At 41.4% G+C, this 23,583-nt stretch overlaps 1 protein-coding gene across 1 annotated transcript in view; it reads left to right on the top strand.

The window, feature by feature from the left end:
• The window catches only part of TFDP1 (transcription factor Dp-1), a 47,588-nt gene that overhangs the window by 3,635 nt on the left and 20,370 nt on the right, over nucleotides 1-23,583 (top strand). The window contains exon 2 of the mRNA XM_064446274.1: nucleotides 4,522-4,588. Coding sequence (XP_064302344.1) covers nucleotides 4,522-4,588 — 67 coding nt within the window. The remainder of the gene's footprint in view (nucleotides 1-4,521; nucleotides 4,589-23,583) is intronic.

Here is a 23,583-nt window from a genome sequence, read left to right as displayed (position 1 = left end):
ATCTAGTGGGCTTAATCTGCTGTTAGCAACTGAAAATTTCTATTCTGAGAAATACCTTTTGTCAAATACCTCTGTTGCCATTTATGTCTACCCTTTTTCTCTTCTTTGAACTCTTTTTCAGGGAGTATACTTAAAATGGGCTCATTACCTAGAAGCAAGATAGAAGAGGTATTTCTGTAGCACGTATGCTTGTTCAGTCTTATTTTAGTCAAAAATCTTGGTCATGCTGTTTTAGGTTACTTGTCCTTCAGTCCAAATTCAGCTTGAATCTTTTCTGTTTAGTGAATCATTTTATGCTAATTTTCATTAAGAAATAGAGTTGAAAGTCTGGAAAGCTGTGGAAGAAATGATACTTCTGTTGTACGGGTGTTGATTTTCTAGTGCATAACTTCAGAGACCACAAATGTTAGCTTGTTGGTAAGGTACTATTGGTAAGGTACAGACAATTCTATGATTGTCTGCACTAAGGGATTTTTTTAATAGGTGAAATTCTCTGCATTTTTAGCAAATTTTGCTTCAGATTAACTTTAGTCCCAACTAAAAGATGTTTCCCAATTTACTGACTTTAAGGCTGAGGGCACGTGTAATCTCTTTCAGCTTTTACTTGTAAACAAAACAAAAATAGACTTCCCAGTCTTGATGACTGTTGATGATCTCATAGCAGGCCAAAGCTAACTTCAGCTGAATTTTTTGTATGTTTAGCCCATCAGTTGATTTCTTTTCCTTAGGAGTTCTGAATGATGTGATGAGACAAAGCCTAGGTGATGGTTGGGGTCTCCACTCCAGCATAGCTTTCATGGTTAAAATCCAGATTTACAAATTAACCCAGTGGTCTTTTCCTTCTTCCTCTGATCTGTGGAAAGGAGATCTTAAGTTATTACAGATTAGATGCTATGTTGAGCGTCAAAAGCTATTTTAAAAAATGATTGTTGATTTTCTTGTAATGTGAAAAGGATAAAGGGCATATCTGTATCTGTTGCCTGTTCGGGATACTAGGAGTTTCTTCACATAGCCATAGAGAAGTATACTTAGCCAACATGTCTCTTGAAGAGGAAAGCAATGCTAAATTGTGAAGTTGCACACACTTAATAAGCTTCCAGATTGAATATTAAGAGCATGATACTATTTCAAGCATTATCAAATGAAATAATGCATCTTGAAATTGAGAATCATGAGATGATAAGATGTGGAATATAAAAAAATGACATTATCAGGTGGAAAAAAAAAAATCAAAATACCTTGTGACAAGTAGCTTGATAAGGCCTGAAAACTATGTGTATTTTCCCATCAGAAAATAGAATTTCCTTAATGTCTAAACCCTCCTTTGCAGAAGGCTACTTTTCCCTTGGGGAAAATCACATGTGTCTTCATGGTGTGGTTTTTTGTTGGTTGTGTTTGTGTGTGTGTGTGTGCGTGGTTTTTTGTTTGTTTTGGTTTTGTTTTGTTCCTTGTGAATCTGTGACTATGATATACTTAATGGGAGTTATAGTTATTTTCCTGTATTCTCTTTCTTTCTTTTGGGCACTGCACCATGCTAGATAGGTTATGGAGGAGTAATCCTGGACTCTTGTGAAATATAACCTGGCTTGAAAAATAGTGGGAATTTCTTTGACATTTTCTAAGAGATTTTTTTGCCTAGTAATTCCATTTTAGAACAGAGGCACCAGAATTTCCTATGGGATGAAAGTTCTGCTGTTCAATTTTCTCTCGCCAAAAGCTTGTATCTGAGACTGAGGAGGCTCAAAACTAGTGATAAATTTTTATAACCTTGGAATTAAATAGTGCATCCAGAAGTGTGAAGAGCATACTAAGGCTGGAGTAATGGGATTTTCACTAGGGATCGGTTTTCATTATGAATAATAGCAGCTGGGGTTGCTGTTTGCTGTGGGATTTGGTAGTACTCTTTCCAGATAGTTTTCTTGGAGTCTCTCGTAGGCATACTCTTATGAATGAGTTGAATATTTACCAGCTGTTTTAACTGCTGGTTTAACTGTCTTACCTTTAGTAAGACACTGGTGTGGAAAGGCAATGGAACTGTAACTGCTATACTCTTTGTCACTGTCATGGCTCCTGAGGGGATTCTTCTTGTTGTTCAGTGATTGCTATTCTCTGATTTTTCCCAATTTGTAATCTCTTATTGATTAAATGCAGTGTATTTCCCAAATGTTCTTCAGTTTGTCAGTGACTTGCGTAATTTCAGGCACACAAAAGCATAGCCCGGGGCATGTAGCACTAACCTGACCCTTTGTGATGCTAGGTTAGATTGTGGGTTTTCGGGCTGCGTATTGTTTTGGGTGATATTTTTCACTGTTTGTTCTAATTATGTAGAAGAAAACTTGAAGCTTATGAGATTAGTTGATATTACGATATGGTAGTTGGTTGAATACTTAAGGCTAAAATGAATTAATAGGGATTATTATATTGGAGACCATTCTAGTTTTTAAAAAAATAGAAATAGGAAGGGACCAATAAGTAATTGATTACTGAATTGCTGAATTTTCTATTTACTGAAATAAAGATTTCCATTTAATACTTGAATTTGCTGAATATGGCAGCTTAAAACATTATCACTGTAACTGACATGAACTCGATGCAAGTTGCTTTTGCATGTTAAAATGATGAATGGATTTAATAACTCAGAATTGTTAAGTTCATGTGCTTCTAAAATGAAAGACATTACAGATTAAAACAGTCATTTTCTTGGTGGTCTACTGATCACAACCTCAATATATTAAATGTCTTTCCAGTCTCACTGATATCTTTTTGATTCTCACAGAAAAGAGAATTTGCAGGAATCCTTGAGTACAAGCCTCCCTGTTCTGCTATTGAATAGAAACTGAAGTACTGCGTTTAAAGAAATTATGACACCACGACTGCACTTCCTGTGTGGTCTAACACTCTTGTGAAATTGAGGTAGAATGTGTGTATAATGTAACACTTGCCCAAAAAATTCATCATCTTACACCACATAGCATTCCAGTGTTTTGGAATGTCATATTGCCATAGAGTGTAGCTCTAGTAATGTCTTTGTACGTGATACTGATTCCATGTTGATGAGTATACATTCTTTCTTTGAAAGTGTCTGTATAGTCTGTTGCACTTCTGAATTATGTAGTATGATGAAGAGTTAGGCTTATAAAAAGTTCTGGTGCCTGGGAAAAGGGTAGGAGAACTGTCGTTTGTTCAAGTGGACCTTTGAATCCCTGCTTTGGTCAAGATGGAGAACAGGCAGTGGTTGTGTACTGGTAAATTGTTGCAGTCTCCTTAAAACAATGCTATTTCCTTACTTTTGGGGTGGTGGGAATTGGGAGAATGGAGAACAACTGCCACAGGCTCTTCATTCTACCCATCAGTTCACTGTCTCCTCACTTAGGTTTTCTTTGTGCCACCAGGTCCTCATTGCTGCCGTGCCATTACAGGCCACTGCTCCTTATGCTTCCCTTAGAAAAATGTCTCTTCTGCTCACTTTTCAGCCTGTCCTCAGTGCCCAGTCATCTTCTTTCCCCTCTCCCCCTTCACTGAGGAGAGAAAGTTTCCCGTTTTGTAAAGTTCCTTGTCTTAAGAAATCATTGCTGCGTACACCTGGATAATAATAGCACCACAGCATCCTCTAGTGGCTCACTTGGTTTGCTGAACTTCTGGCAAATCGTAAGTGGGGCTTTTCAAGTAGACTTCTAAGGGAAAAGCTTTGCTGCTGACTGACAGCAAACCAGTTAATTGCCTCTCTTGAAGATCAGCAGTAGCCTGCCAATACCAGCTACGCACAAAATGCAGCTAGGGACTTTTCAGCCTCTGTAACACCACATGCTAAACTATGGTTAAGTGCAAGCGTTGACTTTCTTGCTTTTCTTTCTAAATGGAAACAGAATTTGTGCCGTGTATTCATTATTTTTTTTTTGCATCAAGTGTTTTCTATCCAAAAACTACTATTAGTTTTTAAAAGTAACTTCTGCTGTGAGCTTTCTCAAAGGATGGTGATTACTTTAAAAGCTTGTATGTAATCCAATAGCTTGTTCACTTAAAAGCTTTATATTCTGATCTCTGGAAGAAAAAGCTCAAGGTGTTTCTTCTTAATGCCTTTTTTCTTCTTAAAATGGCTTAAGGCTCTCTCCCATCTCTACTGGGATGTAGATAAAACATTTTGCTGTAATGTTGTTTACTTCTGTGGGGGGTAAATAGCATCTACATAGAGAAAGATGTAGTCAGAGGTGTCAGTGGTTCTAATTAGAAGGGTGTTCAGCTGTTTGTTAAACAGTGCATGTACACTATAAGAGCTTAGGACACAAAATAACAAGGTAGGTGTAAACTGATTTTCTGCTTTTGTTTTAAGAATGTTATTTATAAAGTCAAGATTTTAAAAGTTTGGCAAGTAATGTTCCACAGCAGTGCCATTACATAGTGGCAGATTTGTGACAAATTGTGGGCGGTAGCAGCAGAGACTTGTGGTGTGATTTCTTCCGTCTTTAACAATAAAAGGCTGTCTGTGTTTGTAAATTTAATAGAAGTTACTTTCTTTAACAGGCTGGACTAATTGAAGCCAATGGAGAGCTTAAGGTGTTTATAGACCAAAACCTAAGTCCTGGAAAAGGTAAGAACATAATTTTTAGTCAGACTCTCCATTTCTTGATTTTCAGTTGTTATGCTTATTACTGGCTTTAAACTGCTTTCTTAGCACAGTTTTTGTAAATCTTCTCGTAAGTTATATAATCAGAAGGCAAACTGTAGATTTTCTGTGGTTTATAATTGTCTCTAAATTGCATGTGAAGTTCAGTAGTGGTTTGTCATCCCATATGTGATCTTCTCATTAGTGTAGCTTGTGTTTAACTGTAAAGGCCAGGATGGTCTAAAAACATCTTTTGGGGCCCTATGTTTTAGCAAATGGGAAAAATGCAGGAGTGTAGCAGGAGTAGTGTCATGGGGTATGACAGTTTTTATGATAGGCTTGCACAAGAGCGGATGCACTATCTGAAATCTGAACAGAACTGTTTTGGACTTGCAGATAATGGCTGTTCGTATATGATGGTGTAATGTAACCAAGCAGTTTAATAAAACACAGACTGTAAACTTGAATTTGATATGTAAGCTCGAAAACTAAGAGTATCTAAACATTTGGGGATTTATGTGCTGCACTTTACAATTAGCATAGTTGGGGGAAAAAACAGAAGCATAACTTACAGTTGCCATCAGTGAAACATTCTGGGATGACTCGCACAACTGGAGTGTTGCAATGGATGGGTATAAACTCTTCAGAAGGCATAGGCAAGGAAGGAGAGGTGGTAGGGTAGCTCCGTATGTTAGGGAGTGTTTGGATTGTCTAGAGCATAATGATGGTGACGATAGGATTGAGTGTTTATGGGTAAGAACTGGGGGAAAGGCCAACAAGGCAGATATCATGGTGGGAGTCTGTTATAGACCACCCAACCAGGATGAAGAGGCAGATGAAATCTTCTATAAGCAGCTGAGAGAAATCTCACAGTCAATAGACCTTATTCTCGTGAGGCACTTCAACTTACCAGACGTCTGCTGGGAATGCAGTACAGTGGAGGGAAAACAGTCTTGGGGATTCCTGGAGTGTGTGGAAGATAACTTCCTCACACAGCTGGTGAGTGAGCCAAGTAGGGAAGGCACCCCACTGGACCTGTTGTTTACAAACAGAGAAGGACTTGTGGGTAGTGTGATGGTTGGAGGCTGTCTTGGGCATAGAGATGATGAAATGACAGAGGTTTTGATTCTCAGAGAAATAAGGAGAAGGTCAGCAGAGCTGCCACCATGGACTTCCGGAGGGTAGGCTTTGGCCTATTTAGGAGCCTGGTTGACAAAGTCTCTCGGGAGACAGTGCTGAAGGACAGAGGGGTCTGGGAAGGCTGGGCATTCTTCAAGGAGGAAGTCTTAAAGGCACAGGAGCAGGCCGTCCCCATGTGCGGAAAGACAAGCTGGTGGGGAGGAAGACTGGCCTGGCTGAACAGAGAGCTTTGGCTGGAACTCGGGAAAAACGGAGAGTTTATGACCTTTAGAAGAAGGGGCAGGCAGCTCAGGTGGACTACAAGGATGTTGTGAGGTTATGAAAGGAGGAAATCAGAAGGGCGAAAGCCCAACTAGACCTTAATCTGGCTCTACTGCTTTAAAGGACAGTAAAAAATGTTTCTATAAATACATTAGCAACAAAAGGAGGGCTAAGAATCATCTCCATCCTTTATTGGATGCAGGGGGAAACATAGTGACAAAGGATGATGAGAAGGCTGAGGTACTTAATGCCTACTTTGCCTCGGTCTTTAATAATAAGACCAGTTATTCTTCAGGTACGTAGCTCCCTGGGCTGGAAGGCAGGGAGCAGAACGAAGGCCCCATAATACAAGGGGAAGTGGTAAGCGGTAAGCGACCTGCTACACCACCTAGATACAAGATCCACCCAAGGGTACTGAAGGAGCTGGCAGAAGTGCTCGCCAGGCTACTTTCAGTCATTTATCAGCAGTCCTGGCTAACCAGGGAGGTCCCAGCTGAGTGGAGGTTAGCAAATGTAAAGTCCATCTACAAGGGCCAGGAGGGAGATCCAGGGAACTACAGGCCAGTCAGTCTGACTTTGGTACCAGGGAAGGTTGTGGAGCAAATCGTCTTGAGTGCTATCATGTGGCATGTACAGGACAACTAGGTGATTAGGCCCAGTCAGCATAGGTTTATGAAAGGCAGGTCCTGCTTGACTAACCTAATCTTGTATGACAAGATGACCCGTTCATAGCCTCTCCCTCATCCACTGGATGTTGTCTACCTGGACTTTAGTAAAGCCTTTGACTCTGTTTCCACAGTGTTTTCCTGGAAAAACTGGCTGTTTGTGGCTTGGACAGGTGTACTCTTTACTTGGTAAAAAGCTGTCTGGATGGCTGGGGCCAAAGAATTGCAGTGAATGGAGTTAAATCCAGTTGGCGGCTGGTCATAAGTGGTGTTCCCCAGGGCTCACTGTTGGGGCCAGTTCTGTTTAATATCTTTATCGATGATGTGGAAGAGGGGATTGAGTTGAGTGCATCCTCTGTCAGATTATAGGCAGCACCAAGTTGGGTAGGAGTGTCGATCTGCTCGAAGATAGGAAGGCTCTGCAGAGGGATCTGGACCGGCTGGATCGATGGGCTGAGGCCAACGGTATGAGATTCAACAAGGCCAAGTGCTGGGTCCTGCACTTGGGTCACAACAACCCCATGCAACACTACAGGCTTGGGGAGGAGTGGCTGGAGAGCTGCCTGGCAGAAAAGGACCTGGTGGTGTTGGTTGACAGCCGGCTGAACATGAGCCGGCAGTGCGCCCAGGTGGCCATGGCGGCCAATAGCATCATGGCTTGTATCAGGAACAGTGTGGCCAGCAGGAGCAGGGCGGTGATTGTGCCCCTGTACTGGGCACTGGTGAGGCCGCACCTCGAGTGCTGTGTTCAGTTTTGGGCCCCTCACTACAGGAAAGACATTGAGGTGCTGGAGCGTGTCCAGAGAAGGGCAACAAAGCTGCTGAAGGGTCTGGAGAACAAGGCTTATGACGAGCAGCTGAGGCAACTGGGGATGTTTAGTCTGGAGAAGAGGAGGCTCAGAGGAGACCCTATCATTTTCTACCACTACCTGAAAGGTTGTAGCGAGGTGGTTGTGGGTCTCTTTCATGAAGTAACAAGCCATAGGGCAAGAGGAAATGGCCTCAAGTTGCCTCAGGGGAGGTTTAGATTGGATATTAGGAAAACGTTCTTCACCAAGAGGGTTGTCAGGCATTGGACTAGGCTGCCCATGGAAGTGGTTGAGTCACCATCACTGGAGGTATTTAAAGACGTGTAGATGTAGTACTTAGGGACATGGTTTAGTGCTGGACTTGGCAGTGCTGGGTTAACAGTTGGACTTGATGATCTTAAAGGTATTTTCCAACCTAAAACAATCTCTGATGCCATAATTCTATGAGTTCCAGTCACCTGCAGTTCTGGACAGGTACATCGTACAATCTCTTCTGTAAATGGATTATGCTATAAGTGCAAATTAGAATTTTGTCCCCTGTATTCTTAGGGGAAGGCTGTTTCCATAGCGAAACTGTAGAACTATTCTCTGACTTGCAATAAGTATATTCTTGCCAGTTTATACATTTTGCTGGTGTCAGTGTTATTCAGCTTAATCGTTTTCTCCAGTGTGTTTACTTACCCTTTATAAATAACAATTGTATATCTTAACAGTCTTTAGTCTGACAGGCCATCTAGCTGTTTTTCCCTAGATTCCTCATCAGATGAGCTCTTTGTCCTCTGGATTTTCCTTATCGTCATTCTTTGATCCTGTTTGATTGCTTTCATCAACTTTCTTGAACGCAAGTGACCAAAATAGCATATAAGACTCCAAGTGAAGTTTCGGTCGTATTTGCCTGGACTTATCAGTAATTTTTCTGTGCAACGTCATGTTTAGTTCACAGCCATTGCACAACAGATTTTGGTGAAATGGCCGTTTTCCTTTGTTGTTACTTCCAAATGATGATAGTCTGGTTTATTTCTGTGTGAGATGTGTGCTTTGATAGGCTGTACTAATTAGGGTGAAATGAATTAGGACAGAGTCACCTACTTGTTCTTGTCTGCTCTCATAAACCTCACTGTTAACAAATCTATTGACTTTATGCATTGTTGGATTACACTAGTACTCTGAGATTAAGCTGTAGTCCAGTTCAGGTGAATTCTATTAGTAGTATTGCTCCAGTCTTTTATATACCATTTCAGGAAACCCCTTTAAGCATTTATTTTCATAACTTGCAGAACTTCTGCTTTCTGTCACCACCAATTTAACTAGCATTTTTTCTAGGTACATCAGTAATTTTATTGGATTGTCAATAGGCTCTGTCTTTGATATTCCCTTGTCTAAAATGTATGTTGCTTTACAAAAGGGGGCAGTCTGACTCATCTGCCATGATCTGCTTTTGATGGAGAAGGCATTAACTGACACTTATTAACTAGTCCACGTGTATATGTGTACACACGTTCACATACCCCTGAACAAAAAAAGCATGCAGGTAGATTACCTGATCCTTAACCGTGGTACCATTTCCTTACCCCCTACGGGCAGTAAAACTGATGTTTTTGTCAGGGCAGATACATACAGGGACATGTTACACTCATGTAGGCATCTGTGTCTAGACCCTGTTACAGTCAGTAGAGAGCTAGTCAAAACAGACAGTGCAGTCTAGACAGCAAAAATTGGAAATGTGAATCTTCCATTATTACTTAGCTCTTACAGTAGAAATGGGCAAAACTAAGGCCATTTCATTGCTTGTAGAATTTCTAACATAAATTCAGGTGATTAAACAGTTTATTATAGGCTTGCAGCTCCTCCGGTTTGAGAGTTGAACTCTATTCTCCATGTATACCACCATGAATAATAGAAGCAAACTAAGCTATTCTCAGTTAATTTCTGCACCCCATTGCTTTTAGGGGAGTTTTGTAAAGTTAATGGACAGCAACTAATTCTTAACATTGAGAAGAATCAACTGTTTCTCTTGGCTTAGTCATTTTATGTTTCTTGCCTCTAACTTGTCTGTGTTTTATGTGCAGGCTCTGTAGTCTTAATCAGAGCTTAAAATAGCAAATACTCTGCCACTGAAGTATTCAGTATGTATCAGCATTTATTCACTAAAGTAGTACTAATTTTCTGTTGCCACTTTTTAATAATTTTTAGATTTTTTTGTCTTTAAATGTCAGAATTTTATATGTAACCACTATACACAAAAGTACCTGTCAACATTACATGCCATTATATCAAAAAGTCCAGTCCTCCACTATCTTGCTAAGTTTTTGCAAAATTTCACTTAATTTCATGGTGTAGAGGATTCAGTCCACAGCAACAGATAAAAACACAGAGTAAGCTTTCCACAGGGTAGCAGATGTGTATCTTGTGTACTTCTTGGGATGAATTTGAAGGAGGTAAGGAAAGAATCTTTCTATTCTTCACTGGTGGTCATTATTAAAAGTGGGTGGGGGTTTTTTTGATTGGGTTGTGGTTCTCCCCCCCCCAATTTTAATTTCTTGAAGGAGTCTTTCTGGAAATTGCAAGTCGGTCATAGGGACAGTCTGGGAATAAATTGCATTAATGATACAGGATCTAATCTCCCTACTGTGTCGGATGAGTGGTTTGCTTAGCCCAATCTGCTGCTCCCAACAACAGTAGTAGGGCAAGCTGTTTGGGGAGAAGGGAAGAGCCTGGCTACTTTTTGAAGTTCATTCCCATTATGCTTGCACAGCACTCAAGGTCATTGGATTAGTAATATCGGGGGGGTGCATTCCAGCATATTTTCAGAGAAGTCTGACTTTGAAAGACTTAGCAAATTAAGAAGCAAACTCAACAAGAAACTCAGGACTTGCTTCAGTTTCCAGATATTGCCAGCAAGATCTGAAAGGAGGAGGAGCTCAGCTGTCAACGAAATAAATATTTTAGGGGGGTGGTGGAGGATAAAAAATTACTTGTCCACTGGATCTTGAGGGCATGCATGCAAAAGCATAGTTTGGAAGAGAGAGAGTGCAGAATATTTTTCTTGAAATGGTTCTATAACACTTCATCAAAGGTCTATAGGTGAATACAGGACTTAGTGGTAGGTATATGAATCAACTATGAAAGATAAGCAAAGGTTGCCTTTTCTGGCCAAAACAGGTTGTTATGCAACAGTTCTTACAGCCTGAACAGCTTCTGCTGCACAGAATGGCCTGTGAAAGGACTTCTGTAAATTTTTAATCTGTACTGGCATAAATCTGGGAACTGTGAATAGGTTATTTTTAGATTTGAGTTTTGTTCAGGGTACATAGCTGTTGTTTCTTAGATGAACAATGAAAGGGGTATATCATTCATCTTGCTATGCTGAACAGTTACGCTCTACAACCTCTTGCTCAAAAAGGCCTAACACCATAGAATCTGGGAGAGAGAGGGTATGTTAGGGAACTGTTGCTGTATGCAAGTCTTGTCCTTACACTCATTCCCTGATTATCCACCAGTATCCACTGTCAGAAACAGGTTAGCAACCTAGACAGACTTTTTACTTCAACAGTTGGGGACATGCTTCAGTCTAATTCATTTTGGAGAGACTGGTCTCAAGCATGAACTCCAGATTAGGATTTTTGCTTTTAAAGCAGCAGCTGAATTTATTTAAGAAGAGAAAATAGTAAATAAAAATAAAAGTTTTGTATATAATGCATGTGATTCTGAGTAAATTGGTCATGGACGTACATAAAAGACCATTCTAGAAAATGCCGTTAAAAAGTCTTCCTTCAAAAACATCTTTAGTGTGGAATAAGAAGTTATCAATCTTTATATGTGGTAGAAATGAGCTGGAATCTTTTGCTTTCTCCAGTGCTCCTGCAACCTCCAGAAGAGGTTGGCTGTAAATTCACCTGTGTTCTCTGATACTGCAGTGTTATTTCCATTACTAGAGTGTAGCTCCCCATTTAGCCCTGAAAAAACAGCTGTTAGGGATAAATTTGTTTACTATTTGAAACTATTTGAGTATTTGCCAGTCCTTGGATGAGGAAATTTAGGTAATGCAGGTTTCCAGTATGTTTGGCCCCAGGGTGGTGCTGTTGAGAAGCTCTAACTTCTCCTGGAAGGACATGAGGTATGACATTTACATTTAGTGCAGCTTTCCTGTTAAGTGCAAGGTCTGCCGAGTTTGTAGTCTGGTAGGGCTTAAGTGGCACAAATCCCCAGATTTGGTCTGGAGTGGTTTGGTTTGGCACAAGCATGACTCTGAAAGTTTTGGTGTACTTGGTAACCAGGAATACGGTTTTCTGGTATAACCTTGTTCAGGAGAGAAGCAGCAATGTAATGTACAGAGAGTGTCTGAGGAGGGAGGTCTTTGTTTCAGGAAATCCTGAGCAGTGCCAGGTGCTTCTGAAAATGTAGCTTTGCTCTTTACTGCCAGTGAGTTAACAAGTGCAGCAAAAGGTAGCTGTATATCCAGATGTCCTCTTGCTGATGAACTCTGATAAAGCCACTTGGGTTTATAGCTGCTGCTTGTCCTGTGCTGTTTATTTACTGTCAACTTCAGCTGTGACATTGTGGAGGAATGCTAGATCCCATTGGAAGCAGATGTAAGTTTCCTTGGCTCATTCCAAAACATCCGATTGCATTTTTTCCCCTAAAGCCTCAATTGCTGAGAACGTCATTACACAGGGTCCTCTCCTTTGCTTGTTACCCTATATTCAGGAATGAGTTTTATAGAAAATGTGCCTAAATTAATCCCACTAAACCCTCAAATTATAATCAGAAGCAATGTTTATAAAAATTTCAAAGGTCAAGTGAAGAAAAGCTGTAAGGGCACCCAAAGTATGATTTATAGTTCTATCCCTTTTCTGGCAGTAATGAAAAGGATTCTGGGAGTGCTGGTCAGCAGCAGGCTTAGTATGAGCCAGCAGTGTGCCTTGGCAGCCCAGATGGCAAACTGCATCCAGCATAGCCAGCTGGTCAAAAGAGGTGATTCTCCTGCTGTATTCAGTGTAGGTGCAGCCTCACCTGGAGTACTTTCTGCAGTTCTTGGCCCCGCAATTTAAGAAGGAAGTTAAGGTCCTTGAATGTGTCCAGAGGAGGGCAGCAAGGCTGGTGATAGGGTGGGAGGGCATGTCCTGTGAGGAGCGGCTCAGGACTTTGGGCGTGTCTAGTTTGGAGAGAAGGAGGCTGAGGCGCGACCTCATGCCTCTACTACAGCTTCCTGAGGAGGGGAAGTGGAGAGGGAGGTGCTGAGCTCTTCTCCCTGGTATCCAGTGCCAGGACGTGTGGGAATGGTTCAAAGGTGCACCAGGGGAGGTTCAGACTGGGCATCGGGAAGTATTTCTTTACCAAGAGGGTGGTTAAACACCGGACAGACTTCCTAGAGAGGCGGTGGGTGCCCCAAGCCTGTCAGTGCTTAAGAGGCACTTGGACAATGCCCTTAGCAACATGCTTTAACTTTCGGTCAGCCCTGAAGCGGTCAGGCAGTTGGTCTTGATGGTCGTTGTAGGTCCCTTCCGACTGAAAATATTCTGTTCTAATTCTATTTTAATTCTATATCACTTCATCCAAGACAGAATAAGAGAGTGGTTTAATTGTGGAGTAAAATTCCAAAGTGATTTGATGTAATTGTTTGCTTCTTGCATGCCTGAGTTACAAGGCAAGGATAATCTCATTAGATATTTTAATTATTGTTTTAGTTTGTGTGTGTTCTGGGATTAAAAACTTTTTTTTTTGTTAATTCCTGGCTTTGTTTTGGATATCCACCTGGCTAATTGCTTAAACACAAAATTGCTAAAATTGACCCTGTACATGGACTTTGAGTGGTAATTACAATATCAGAATTCATCTTGAGGGTTAGAAAATACATATGGGTTGGAAGGATGGAAAGAATTTTTAACAGGTGCTGAAACAGTAAAACTTTCTCACAAGTTTGTGTCTTCTAAAAGTTATTTGGCAATTACTTTTAGAGACTTAAAAATTTTGCTGTTCCAGGAGGTTGCATTTTGAAGAAAAGTGCTACATTCTGGTCCTTGCTGTATCCAGATTAGTGTTGATATGTAAGTATTAAATGGAACTGTTCAATTTTAATCTTGCCCCTTGCCTGTGAAGAAATCTGGGTGAAAGAAATTATCTGCTTCAGATGAGTGCAAGGGAAAAGATAATCAGTGGTATTTAATGTATTGAAATAAAACCTCTTACATTTTTTAAATTACTCGGAAAGAAAATTTGAATCTTCTGTCATGCCAGTAGGTGGCATTATTGGTATGGAACCAGAAAATACTTGTAAAAGTTGTCTTTAGCTCCTTTCAGCTCTTACACTTTAAAATAAGGTTTCACATTTTATAGGCATAAAGAACTTCAGTTTTGATTTAATTTCAGATTTAGTAGTTGAAAAAAATTTAAGTCAAATGTGTAGACTTTTAAGGTGTATTTAGAGTCTTACATTTCAGCACTGCCTAACGGCCTATTTATATGACAAGAAACTTTTGCAATGTAATGTTATTGTTCATTTTATTTGCAAGTTGAAAAGTCTGAAGGTGGACCACAGTTTATTTCAACACAGACTTGGAAAGACTTGTTTGTAATGGCTGAAGTATTAGAATCATAGAATCATTAAGGTTGGAAAAGACCCTTAAGATCATCAAGTCCAACCACTAACATATCGCTGCCAAGTCCACCACTAAACAGTCTCCTCAAGCACCACGTCTACTCTTCTTTTAAATACCTCCAGGGATGGAGACTCAACCACCTCCCTGGGCAGCCTGTTCCAATGCTTGACAACCCTTTTGGTGAAGAATGTTTTCCTAATATCCAATCTGAACTTCCCCTGATGCAACTTGAGGCGATTTCCTCTTGTCCTATCACTTTTTAGTAAGGAGAAGAGACCGACCCCCACCTTACTACAACCTCCTTTCAGGTAGTTGCAGAGAGCAATCAGGTCTCTCCTCAGCCTCCTCTTCTCCAGACTAAACATCCCCAGTGGCCTCAGCCGCTCCTCATAAGCCTTGTTCTCTAGACCCTTCAGCAGCTTTGTTGCCCTTCTCTGGACACGCTCCAGCACCTCAATGTCTTTCCTGTAGTGAGGGGCCCAAAACTGAACACAGCACTCGAGGTGCGGCCTCACCAGTGCCCAGTACAGGGGCACAATCACCGCCCTGCTCCTGCTGGCCACACTGTTCCTGATACAAGCCATGATGCTATTGGCCGCCATGGCCACCTGGGCGCACTGCCGGCTCATGTTCAGCCGGCTGTCAACCAACACCACCAGGTCCTTTTCTGCCAGGCAGCTCTCCAGCCACTCCTCCCCAAGCCTGTAGTGTTGCATGGGGTTGTTGTGACCCAAGTGCAGGACCCAGCACTTGGCCATATTGAATCTCATACCGTTGGCCTCAGCCCATCGATCCAGCCGGTCCAGATCCCTCTGCAGAGCCTTCCTATCTTCGAGCAGATCGACACTTCCACCCAGCTTGGTGTCATCTGCAAATTTACTGAGGATGCACTCAATCCTCTCATCCAGATCATTGCTAGTTATACCTACGGATGATGAGAATTACCTAAAAGTCTGAGCTGATATAAGAAATCAATTAAGCACTTAGTAGTACTACACACTGGGGAATATCAATGTCTTTGTGAAAGTGCTCAGAATTGCTGTATAAGCATGGTTTTTTGTCTTCACAGGATGGTGTGACTCGTTCAATAAGCAGAGGTATTTTTACTTGACTTGGCACACAGCTAAGGGCAATCATCTGCGTGTTGCAAAAGTTTATAGTAGGTTGATACCCTCAAAAAGAGTTCAGTGTTTTCTGAAAATGGGCATGTAACTGACTAATCATAAAATATCTATGGTGTTTGTGAGGGAGGTGTTAAAAACTGCAACTTCACATCTGAGGAATCTGCTCCTGGGATATAATTGTCACCTCTGTCGTCTTTGCCACATCTTCTAAGTACAGCTTTTATACGTATTCTGTATGCGTATGTAATCTAATAATCTGAAACTTGTCAAATTGATGCTTTAGGTGTAAGGAATTATTATCTCTGAAGGTGATGTGGACTGCATAAAAGGCACTTTAAATGGCATCTTTAAACTAATGTTATTATCCTAGCTGTGTCTTCAAGACTCCTCTTGCACTTGGAAGAAAGCAACGGTTCAGGCGCAGTGATTCAGGGTAGATCTTGTAAAGCAAAATGCACAGAAAATACTAACAGTCCTCGAGGGAACTGCTTGGCATATGATCTCCACTTCACCTATGTATACTGTTGGGGTTGAATGAGGCTGTTGTCAAGCATTGCGTTGGTCACTGTACTGAGACAGGTTAAAGGGTTTGAGACTTTAGGACACTGTTTCCTGCTGTCATGATGCTTTGAGGTAGAGAAAGAGGTGGAAGTCTGCCGCATTAAGTGATACAAAAGGCTTTTCTTGTTATGATGCTGATATGATACCTTGTTCCAGGATGTTTCTTTTAGACATTTCTTTTGTAATCTCTTGTGCAGCGATAGTTGCGTAGATCAGTTGATGACTTCCCTCAACTTACTTGTGTCCTGACTGCCTTCCCAGCTTTCTGTAGCTCTGAAATTCTCACTTTCTGTGCATTATTTCCCATTTGACTATGGATGAGATTCTGAGCTCTGCTTCACTGCTGTCCAAAACAAGGTTCATCCTCATCTCTGTGTCCACTTCAGAAATTGTGCACCTGTGTTTGAACAGCATGAAGATTTGGAGCCTTCTAGAGATTCTTCCACTCTCTACCGAGCTTTTTGGATTTCATTGTTTGGAGTCTTCAAAGGCACATCTTTACTATTATTTCTGTGTACTAGACTGTGATGTTGAGTAATGAACGTAAGTTTTTCCTAAGATCTGCATTCCTTATCTTTCAGTCTCCATGATGAGCTTCCATGAGGTCTCCCATGCCTTTAATAAAAACAAAACAAAACACCCAAATAAAAACAAACACACACAAAACAAACTTGGGTTTTTGTTAGATTTCTACTGCTTGGGTAATGCCTTGAGGAAGAGAACCTGTAGCCTGGTCACTGGGCAATTTTTGTTGAAGCCCTGGAGCTGGAGTTAGCTGTGGAAGTTTCAGTGCTATCAGAGAAGCCAAGTAAAAGTGAGCAACTGAGACTTTCAGGTGCATGGGATAAATTACTCTAAGGCATATTGCTGTCGGTTTTATTGACAGCAGCCCAAACAACTGGATAGAACGGTACTTCTGGTTAATGAAAGATGTTTTAGAGGTAGCTCATCTTTTTGTAATTCTTGCATATTAGGGTGTTTTTTTCAGGTTGGAAATAAATGCATTGCCTTGAACAGAATCTCAAGAACAAATTAGAAAGCTTCTGTAAATCTGCAGTTCGGAATGATTTCAAACTGTGGTTTTCCTTTCTGTTTGCAGGAGATGCAGATGCTTTGCTGTCACTTTACTAGGGAGGAGGGTACTACTAAAAGCATACTGAGCTGTCAAGTACATGGCTGAACTAGCCAAATGCAACTTTCTTGAGTAGGATAGTGGCAAATAAGAAATATCTGAAGATGGTATGAAGAGACGTAGTGGCCATGACTAAAGATCAATGAGTCTAACATAAGGTCGTCTAGAAACACTAGCAGAGTCTGTGATAAGGCCCACGACTTGCAGAGACCCTGAGAGAAATCTGTAATCTGATAACACAGAGCTTTTGAATTGAAAAAAGAACCTTTGCAAAAAACTAGGTGGCTTAGGCTACTTTACATCACTGTAAGAGACCCTGCTTGGTAATTATTCAGTCAATTTTCTACAGAGACTGCTTTGGGTTGGGGGGTGACACACTGGAAGGAGAGGGGCAGATTGTACACTTAAGGCTAGTTTGCTTTTTGTTATTTAGGTTTTTGTTTTTTCTAAGCAGTTGGTTTGATATACACGTTTGGAGCTGAAATTAGCTTTGTATTTGCTTTACAGAATGGTTACAGTATGGAGTTTTGTTAGTGATGTTGATGTTGAATTCCATTTCCTCTCCTCTTATCTCTTTTGTTACCAAAAAGAACAACAACATCCACATACGGAAGACTGCCAAAACTGAATCGACAACATTTTTCAGATAATTCTCATGGTTTTCATATACACTTAAATCAATAATTTGCATCTTAAGCAGTACAGGTAACCTGGCTTTATATAATTTCTATTTCTATTGACTTTTTAAAAATTCCTGAAATAAGGAATGTAGTGCTCCAGATGGCACTTTGCCTTCTCAGAATTGATGTTTGCAATGGAATAGATAGGCGGCCCCAGAACCACGCTCCTGTAGCAGGCAACAGTGAGAAGGAGGAGGCACCCTGGACCCTGGTGACCCGCAAAAGCAGGGCTCTGCCTCAGCCCCCACGTCCCAGTATCACCACCAGCAACAGATTTGTAGCTTTACCTACTGCTGACACCCACAAGCATGGTCCACAAGGTGCAACTGTACCAGCAGCACAAAGTGGATACCGCAAAGAGACAAGTGCTCGTAGTGGGTGACTCTGTTAAAAGGCACTGAGGCACCCATCTGCCGACCTGACGGAGTCATGAGAGGTTTGCTGTATTCTGGGAGCTAAGATCCGAGACATCACTGAGAGGGTGCCACAACATTTCAAAAGCACTGATTACTATCCTCTGCTACTCTTCCACGTGGGCACAAATGATGCTGCAAGCCAGAGTCTGGGCAGAACTTAGCAAACCTGTAAAGCTCTGGGACAGCAAGTGCAAAATATTGGTGCCCAAGTTACCTTTTCCTCCATACTACCTGTCGGAGAAAAATGGGCAACTAGAAACAGGCAAATAATACAAATCAACTCCTGGCTACATGGCTGGTGTCAATGTGAGGGTTTTGGCTTTTATGACAATGGGACGTTCTTCAACAGCCATAGGCTGCTGGGTGGGGGGATGGACTCCACCTGTCTGGAAGGGGCAGGCTGGCAAACTTGGTGAGGAGGGCTTTAAACTGAGGAACTCAGGGGGAGGGGGACAAACTGGCAATGCTAATGCCATCACACACAATGGGGGAATAACACAGGACAACCTGAGCAGTGATAAAGGTGACGTAGTGGCCTCATGCAATGGCAGCCAGGAGACCAACCACCTCAAGGGTTTACATGGCTGTAGTGGGTCCTCATACACCCCTCCAGGGAAATGCGTATGCTCAGGTATCTTTCCGAAATGCCTGTACACCAATGCACGCAGCGTGGGGAATAAACAGGAGGAACTAGAGGTCTGTGTGCGGTCGCAGGGCCATGATCTCGTTGCAGTCACAGAGACATGGTGGGATAACTCGCATGACTGGAATGTGGTCATGGATGGCTCCAGGCTTTTCAGGAAAGACAGACCAGCAAGGCGAGGTGGGGGAGTTGCTCTTTATGTGAGGGAGCGACTGGAATGCATTGAGTTCTGCCTTGGAGTGGAGGGAAAACAAGTTGAGAGCTTTTGGGTAAAAATTAAGGGACAGCCAAATGTGGGTGACAGTGTTGTGGGTGTTTGCTACAGGCCACCTGATCAAGAAGAGGCAGTTGATGAAGCCTTGCAATCGCAGGCCCTGGTCCTCATGGGGGACTTCAGCCACCCTGATATTTGCTGGAAAAGCAACACGGCAAGCCATGCACGATCCAGAAGGTTCCTGCAAAGCATCAAGGACAACTTTTTGATGCAGGTGGTGGAGGAGCCAACGAGGCGAGATGTGCTGCTCAACCTTAACCTAACAAACAAGGAAGGGCTGATTGAGGGTGTGAGATTTGGGGATAGCCTTGGCTGCAGTGACCATGAGATTGTTGAGTTTAGGATACTGCGAGGTAGAAGGAGGGCTATGAGTTGGGTTACAACCTTGGACTTCAAGAGGGCCAACTTTGGCCTCTTCAAAGACCAGCTAGAAGGAATCCCGTGGGCTAGGGCTCTGGAAGGCAGGGGCATCCAAGGGAGCTGGACAGTATTCAAGGACTTTGTCCTCTGAGCTCAAGCTTGGTGCCTCCCCAGGAGGAAGAAGTCAGGCAGAGGAGCCAGGAGACCTGCATGGGTGAGCAAAGAGCTTCTAGAGAAACTGAAATGGAAGAGGGAGGTTCACAGTATGTGGAAGAAGGGACTGGCCACTTGGGAGGAATATAGGAATGTTGTCAGGGTATGCAGAGATGTGACGAAGAAGGCCAAGGCCCACTTGGAATTAAATCTGGCAAAGCATGTCAAAGATAACAAGAAGGGCTCCTTTAAATACATCAGCAGTCTGCCATATACAGTATTGCTTCTATACTAGAAGACAAACTGACAAGACTTGAGTTTGTTAGAGACTGCATTATTGGGAAACAGTTGTTTTTCTATTCTATTTCTATTCTATTCTATTCTATTTTCTATTTTCTATTTTTCTGTTGTTGCATCACTCTGATTGCTTTGTCTTTCATTAGTAAAGAAAACATAAAGACATAAACATAAAGGTTACATCAGAAAATGGTATGGCACCTAAAACAAATGGGATTTCGGCTCCTCAGGCAAGGAATACCTCAGCCCAACCTCTTCAGTCTGAAACACCAAAATCAAAGGCACTACTGTTACATGAACTGGACCAGTCAGCTTTTAGACAGATGTACTGCTTTGTCTGCAGAGGGCACTCCCTTCTCTAATTTTAGATGTACTGTGTCTTTCTGTGGCATGTCAGGTTACTTAAAATGTTCATAATTGACAGTACCACTAGTCTGTTTTACTGCTAAAAGTCTGCAAGGGATTCTTTCTTTTTGGTAAAATTTTGGGTTTACTTTCCTTTGCAAGCAAAGGTCCAGTTCAAGAGTTCTTCTATAAATGCAGTCAGTAACCAAAGAAAGCTATCTAGTGCATAGTCTGTATGAAGAAAGCACTTACTTGGAACAGTTTGTAGACAGATAAATAATAGATTTTGTTAAAGGGTGCTGCTGCTTTTGGTGTGCAAGTTTTATGACATTACTGCTTGATCCCATCAGTATCGTTATATTTGGTTTTGAGGCATTCTGGAACTTTGTATTGATGAAGTTCTATTTTCATTTAGGTTTAATGATTGCTTATAAGTTACCAAGAGTAGTCTTCCAAACTGGCGATATTTGGGAGACTGAGAATTTTAATAGCAGTTATGTCCTTCAGTATAATTTTGTGTGTGTGCTCTTTATCTTGCCTTTTCCATGTGTTTTGAAGTCTTTAGAAAGGGGGGAAAAGTGTCAGGAACTTGCAGTATTAATATGTGTTTGTTTTGAAAAGGAGGAGAAGTTGGTGCCAGGGAAGCTGTTTGCAAACTTGCGGTTTAATTTTTACATGCTGTTATGCACACGGTATGTTGGCCACAAAGTACAGGATTGTTTGGATTGCAGTGATTGCTGTAAGAGTAACACTAATTAAAAAATTATTAGTAAAATTCCTGTGAGAAACAGAGCTGTCAGCCACTTGCAAAGCTAAGTTAATAAATTTATTTCTGCTTGTGTACTTAGAGAACAAGCCACACAGACAAAACCACTGTGAAACCAGAACATTATGAGCATTCAATGAAAATGTACATGGATGTGAGAAAAATGTTTGCACATCAAGTAAATGAAAAAATAGTAGGATGTACGTGGGCAGAGGCAAATGGAAAATACCCTTAAAAAAAAAACAAACCCAAAGCTTCCCTGCTTCTTCCCCTCTCTGCCCCCAGTTAAACATTTATGCTCTTTCCTATTTAGTGTGATACTTTTTATGGGTTGACTTTGACTTTGTTTCAAACTGAAGTGTGTAGTACTGTTCTTCCAGTTACATTTGCATTTCCTTGCCAATGAGTTGGTGCCGTATAGGCAGACATACCTTGCAGTTTCTGTACAGGGCCAGGTTGGTTCAGTTGCATGACTTAAGTCTGGCACAGCACCACAGGAGATGTTAATGCAGTTAAACTTTAAAGAAGCATAGTGCATAGTCTTCCCTTTGTGCAGATGTTTTAGTTGCAAGATAGCTATTTGTATTCATAAAATGAAATTAATAATATAAGGATGCTGGAGGCCATCTAATCTAACCTTGCAATGAAACCAGGGCCAGCCTCAAAGCAGAGAGCCTTCAGTAGTTGAATTTTTCTGTATATCTCCAGGGAACCTCCTAGGCAACCTGTTGCTGTGCTTTACCTTTCTCGTGAATTTTTTTCCTCATATCTGGTTGAAATCTGCTGTGCAGCAACTTGTGACTGTGGCCTGTCTTCCTTTTGTTGTATCCTCTGTCATCTCTGTTGTCATCTCTGTAACTCTCCATTTGATAATTGAAGGAAGTGATTAGATTTCCGCAAATATACCCCTTGTCCCACCTTAATCTTCTCTCCCACGTGCTGGACGTGCCAAGCTCCCTCAGCTTCTCCTTGTACATCATATGCTCCAGTACCCTAGCCATTAATGTCTTTCTGCTGGGCTCTCGTGTTTGTTAATGCCTCTCTTGCACTGTGGGCCCCAAAACTGAAGAGAATAATGCAGCTTAAAGAGTGCTGGAGTAAAGGGAACAATCATTTCTCTTGTATTTATTTCCGTACTCTTCCAAATGCAGCCCAAGATGCAGTTAAGTCTTTGTTAGCGTAGGGGTTTACTTATGAGTCATGTTCAGCTGCTTTTTCACCCGGATCTCCAGGTCCTTTTCTACACATCTGCTTCCTAACCACTTGACCCTGACCTCTGCTGTTGCGTGGAGTTGCACTGTCACAGGTGCAACACCTTTGCATTTGTCTTTGTTGACTGAATAAAAGTTTTAAGAAACAACAAAATAGCATAAAAATTACTTTATTTTTAAACGTACCAGAAGAATGAAGTCTCTTGAGTGCATCCAAAGAATTAATAGATGATTGATCAAGATGATTAGAGAGAGTCTTATGGCAGTACTGTTCTTTGTGAAGTTGTCCTACTGAAGTATTGCTAGATTTTGTTGTCTTAGGAAAAAATTGGTACCGTGAATGGTTAGAAATCGCAATGGTCAGAGAATATTTGCCTGTGAATTCTTAAAGGACCTAGGGATGGTACTTCTGTCTGCTAACTTAGTATAATTCATATAGTACCAGAAGGATAGAAAACGACATATCCTGCACCATTTTTTGAAGGGCTCAGATAACTGCAGATGAGTAAGTTAGATTTCTGTTAGGCAAATCAGTTGAACGCCTAACAGAGAGGTAGTAGACATGTGGATAAATGTGATAATGGGCAGGTGTTAACGGGGCTTACTAGAGGGAGGGGGAAAGGGCAGTTATGAAGTTACGTCTTTTCAAAGTCATGCTTTGAAAGAGTCAACAACCATGTGGATAAGGTTATCTAATCAGTGCGATGTCCTTGGATTTCTTAAAAATAAAACCAAAAACCCCTTGATTATCAAGGCCCTTAATCAGCCTGTTAAAGAAACTAAGGTGTTATAGAACAGGGCAGTACTCCCATGGGTTAATAATTGGTGAAAACCAAACTAGATACAGTGGGGACCCCAACTGAGTTATTAGCACTCAAGAAAGATCTTGAAGTCATTCTAGTTTATATTATGAAAATGTGGTGTCAGTGTTTGGTGGGGAACAAGCAAATTGAATTTTGAGAATGATTTGGAAAGGCACAGGGAATAAAATAGAAAATGTGCTATGAGTTGTACAATAACATATGGAACGCCTTTATCATGAATAACGTGTCCACCCCTGTCCTCTGCAAAAACAAATTTCAAAGGGTAGGAGAACTAGAAAGTGTATGGGCAACAAGAGCTGTCAATGGTAAGGAAAAACGATCAAATAGGTGAGATGTCTTAACTTTGGAAAGCAGTTACAACTCTTTATTTTATACCAGAAGTACAATCTCCAGGTTGTTTTTAAAGCAGTGAGGAGGAGGTTAAAAAGACATGCTGACCACCAGGAAGCTGAGAAGATGATCCACAAGCACTAATAGCCAGGGTAGTTTGTATTGCTTTACTGCATTCTGCAGAGATTAAGAACACACAGAACAGGCGGTGGTAGCAATGGGTGTACTTGAAGAAACAGGAAGGCATAGCGGATTTAAGTTACCAACAGGATAGCTGGTGACTTTCTGAAGGAGCACTGGGAGGTTGGTTAATAATGGAAGAATGACAGGCTACTGCGTCCTGTTGAAATGTGGGGGACTGAGAATAAGTTCTTGTGTGAAGCTATCAGT

Source organism: Phalacrocorax carbo, chromosome 1 (assembly GCF_963921805.1).
Source record: "Phalacrocorax carbo chromosome 1, bPhaCar2.1, whole genome shotgun sequence".
NCBI classification, from domain to species: domain Eukaryota; kingdom Metazoa; phylum Chordata; class Aves; order Suliformes; family Phalacrocoracidae; genus Phalacrocorax; species Phalacrocorax carbo.
This window is presented reverse-complemented; position numbering and strand designations above follow the sequence as displayed.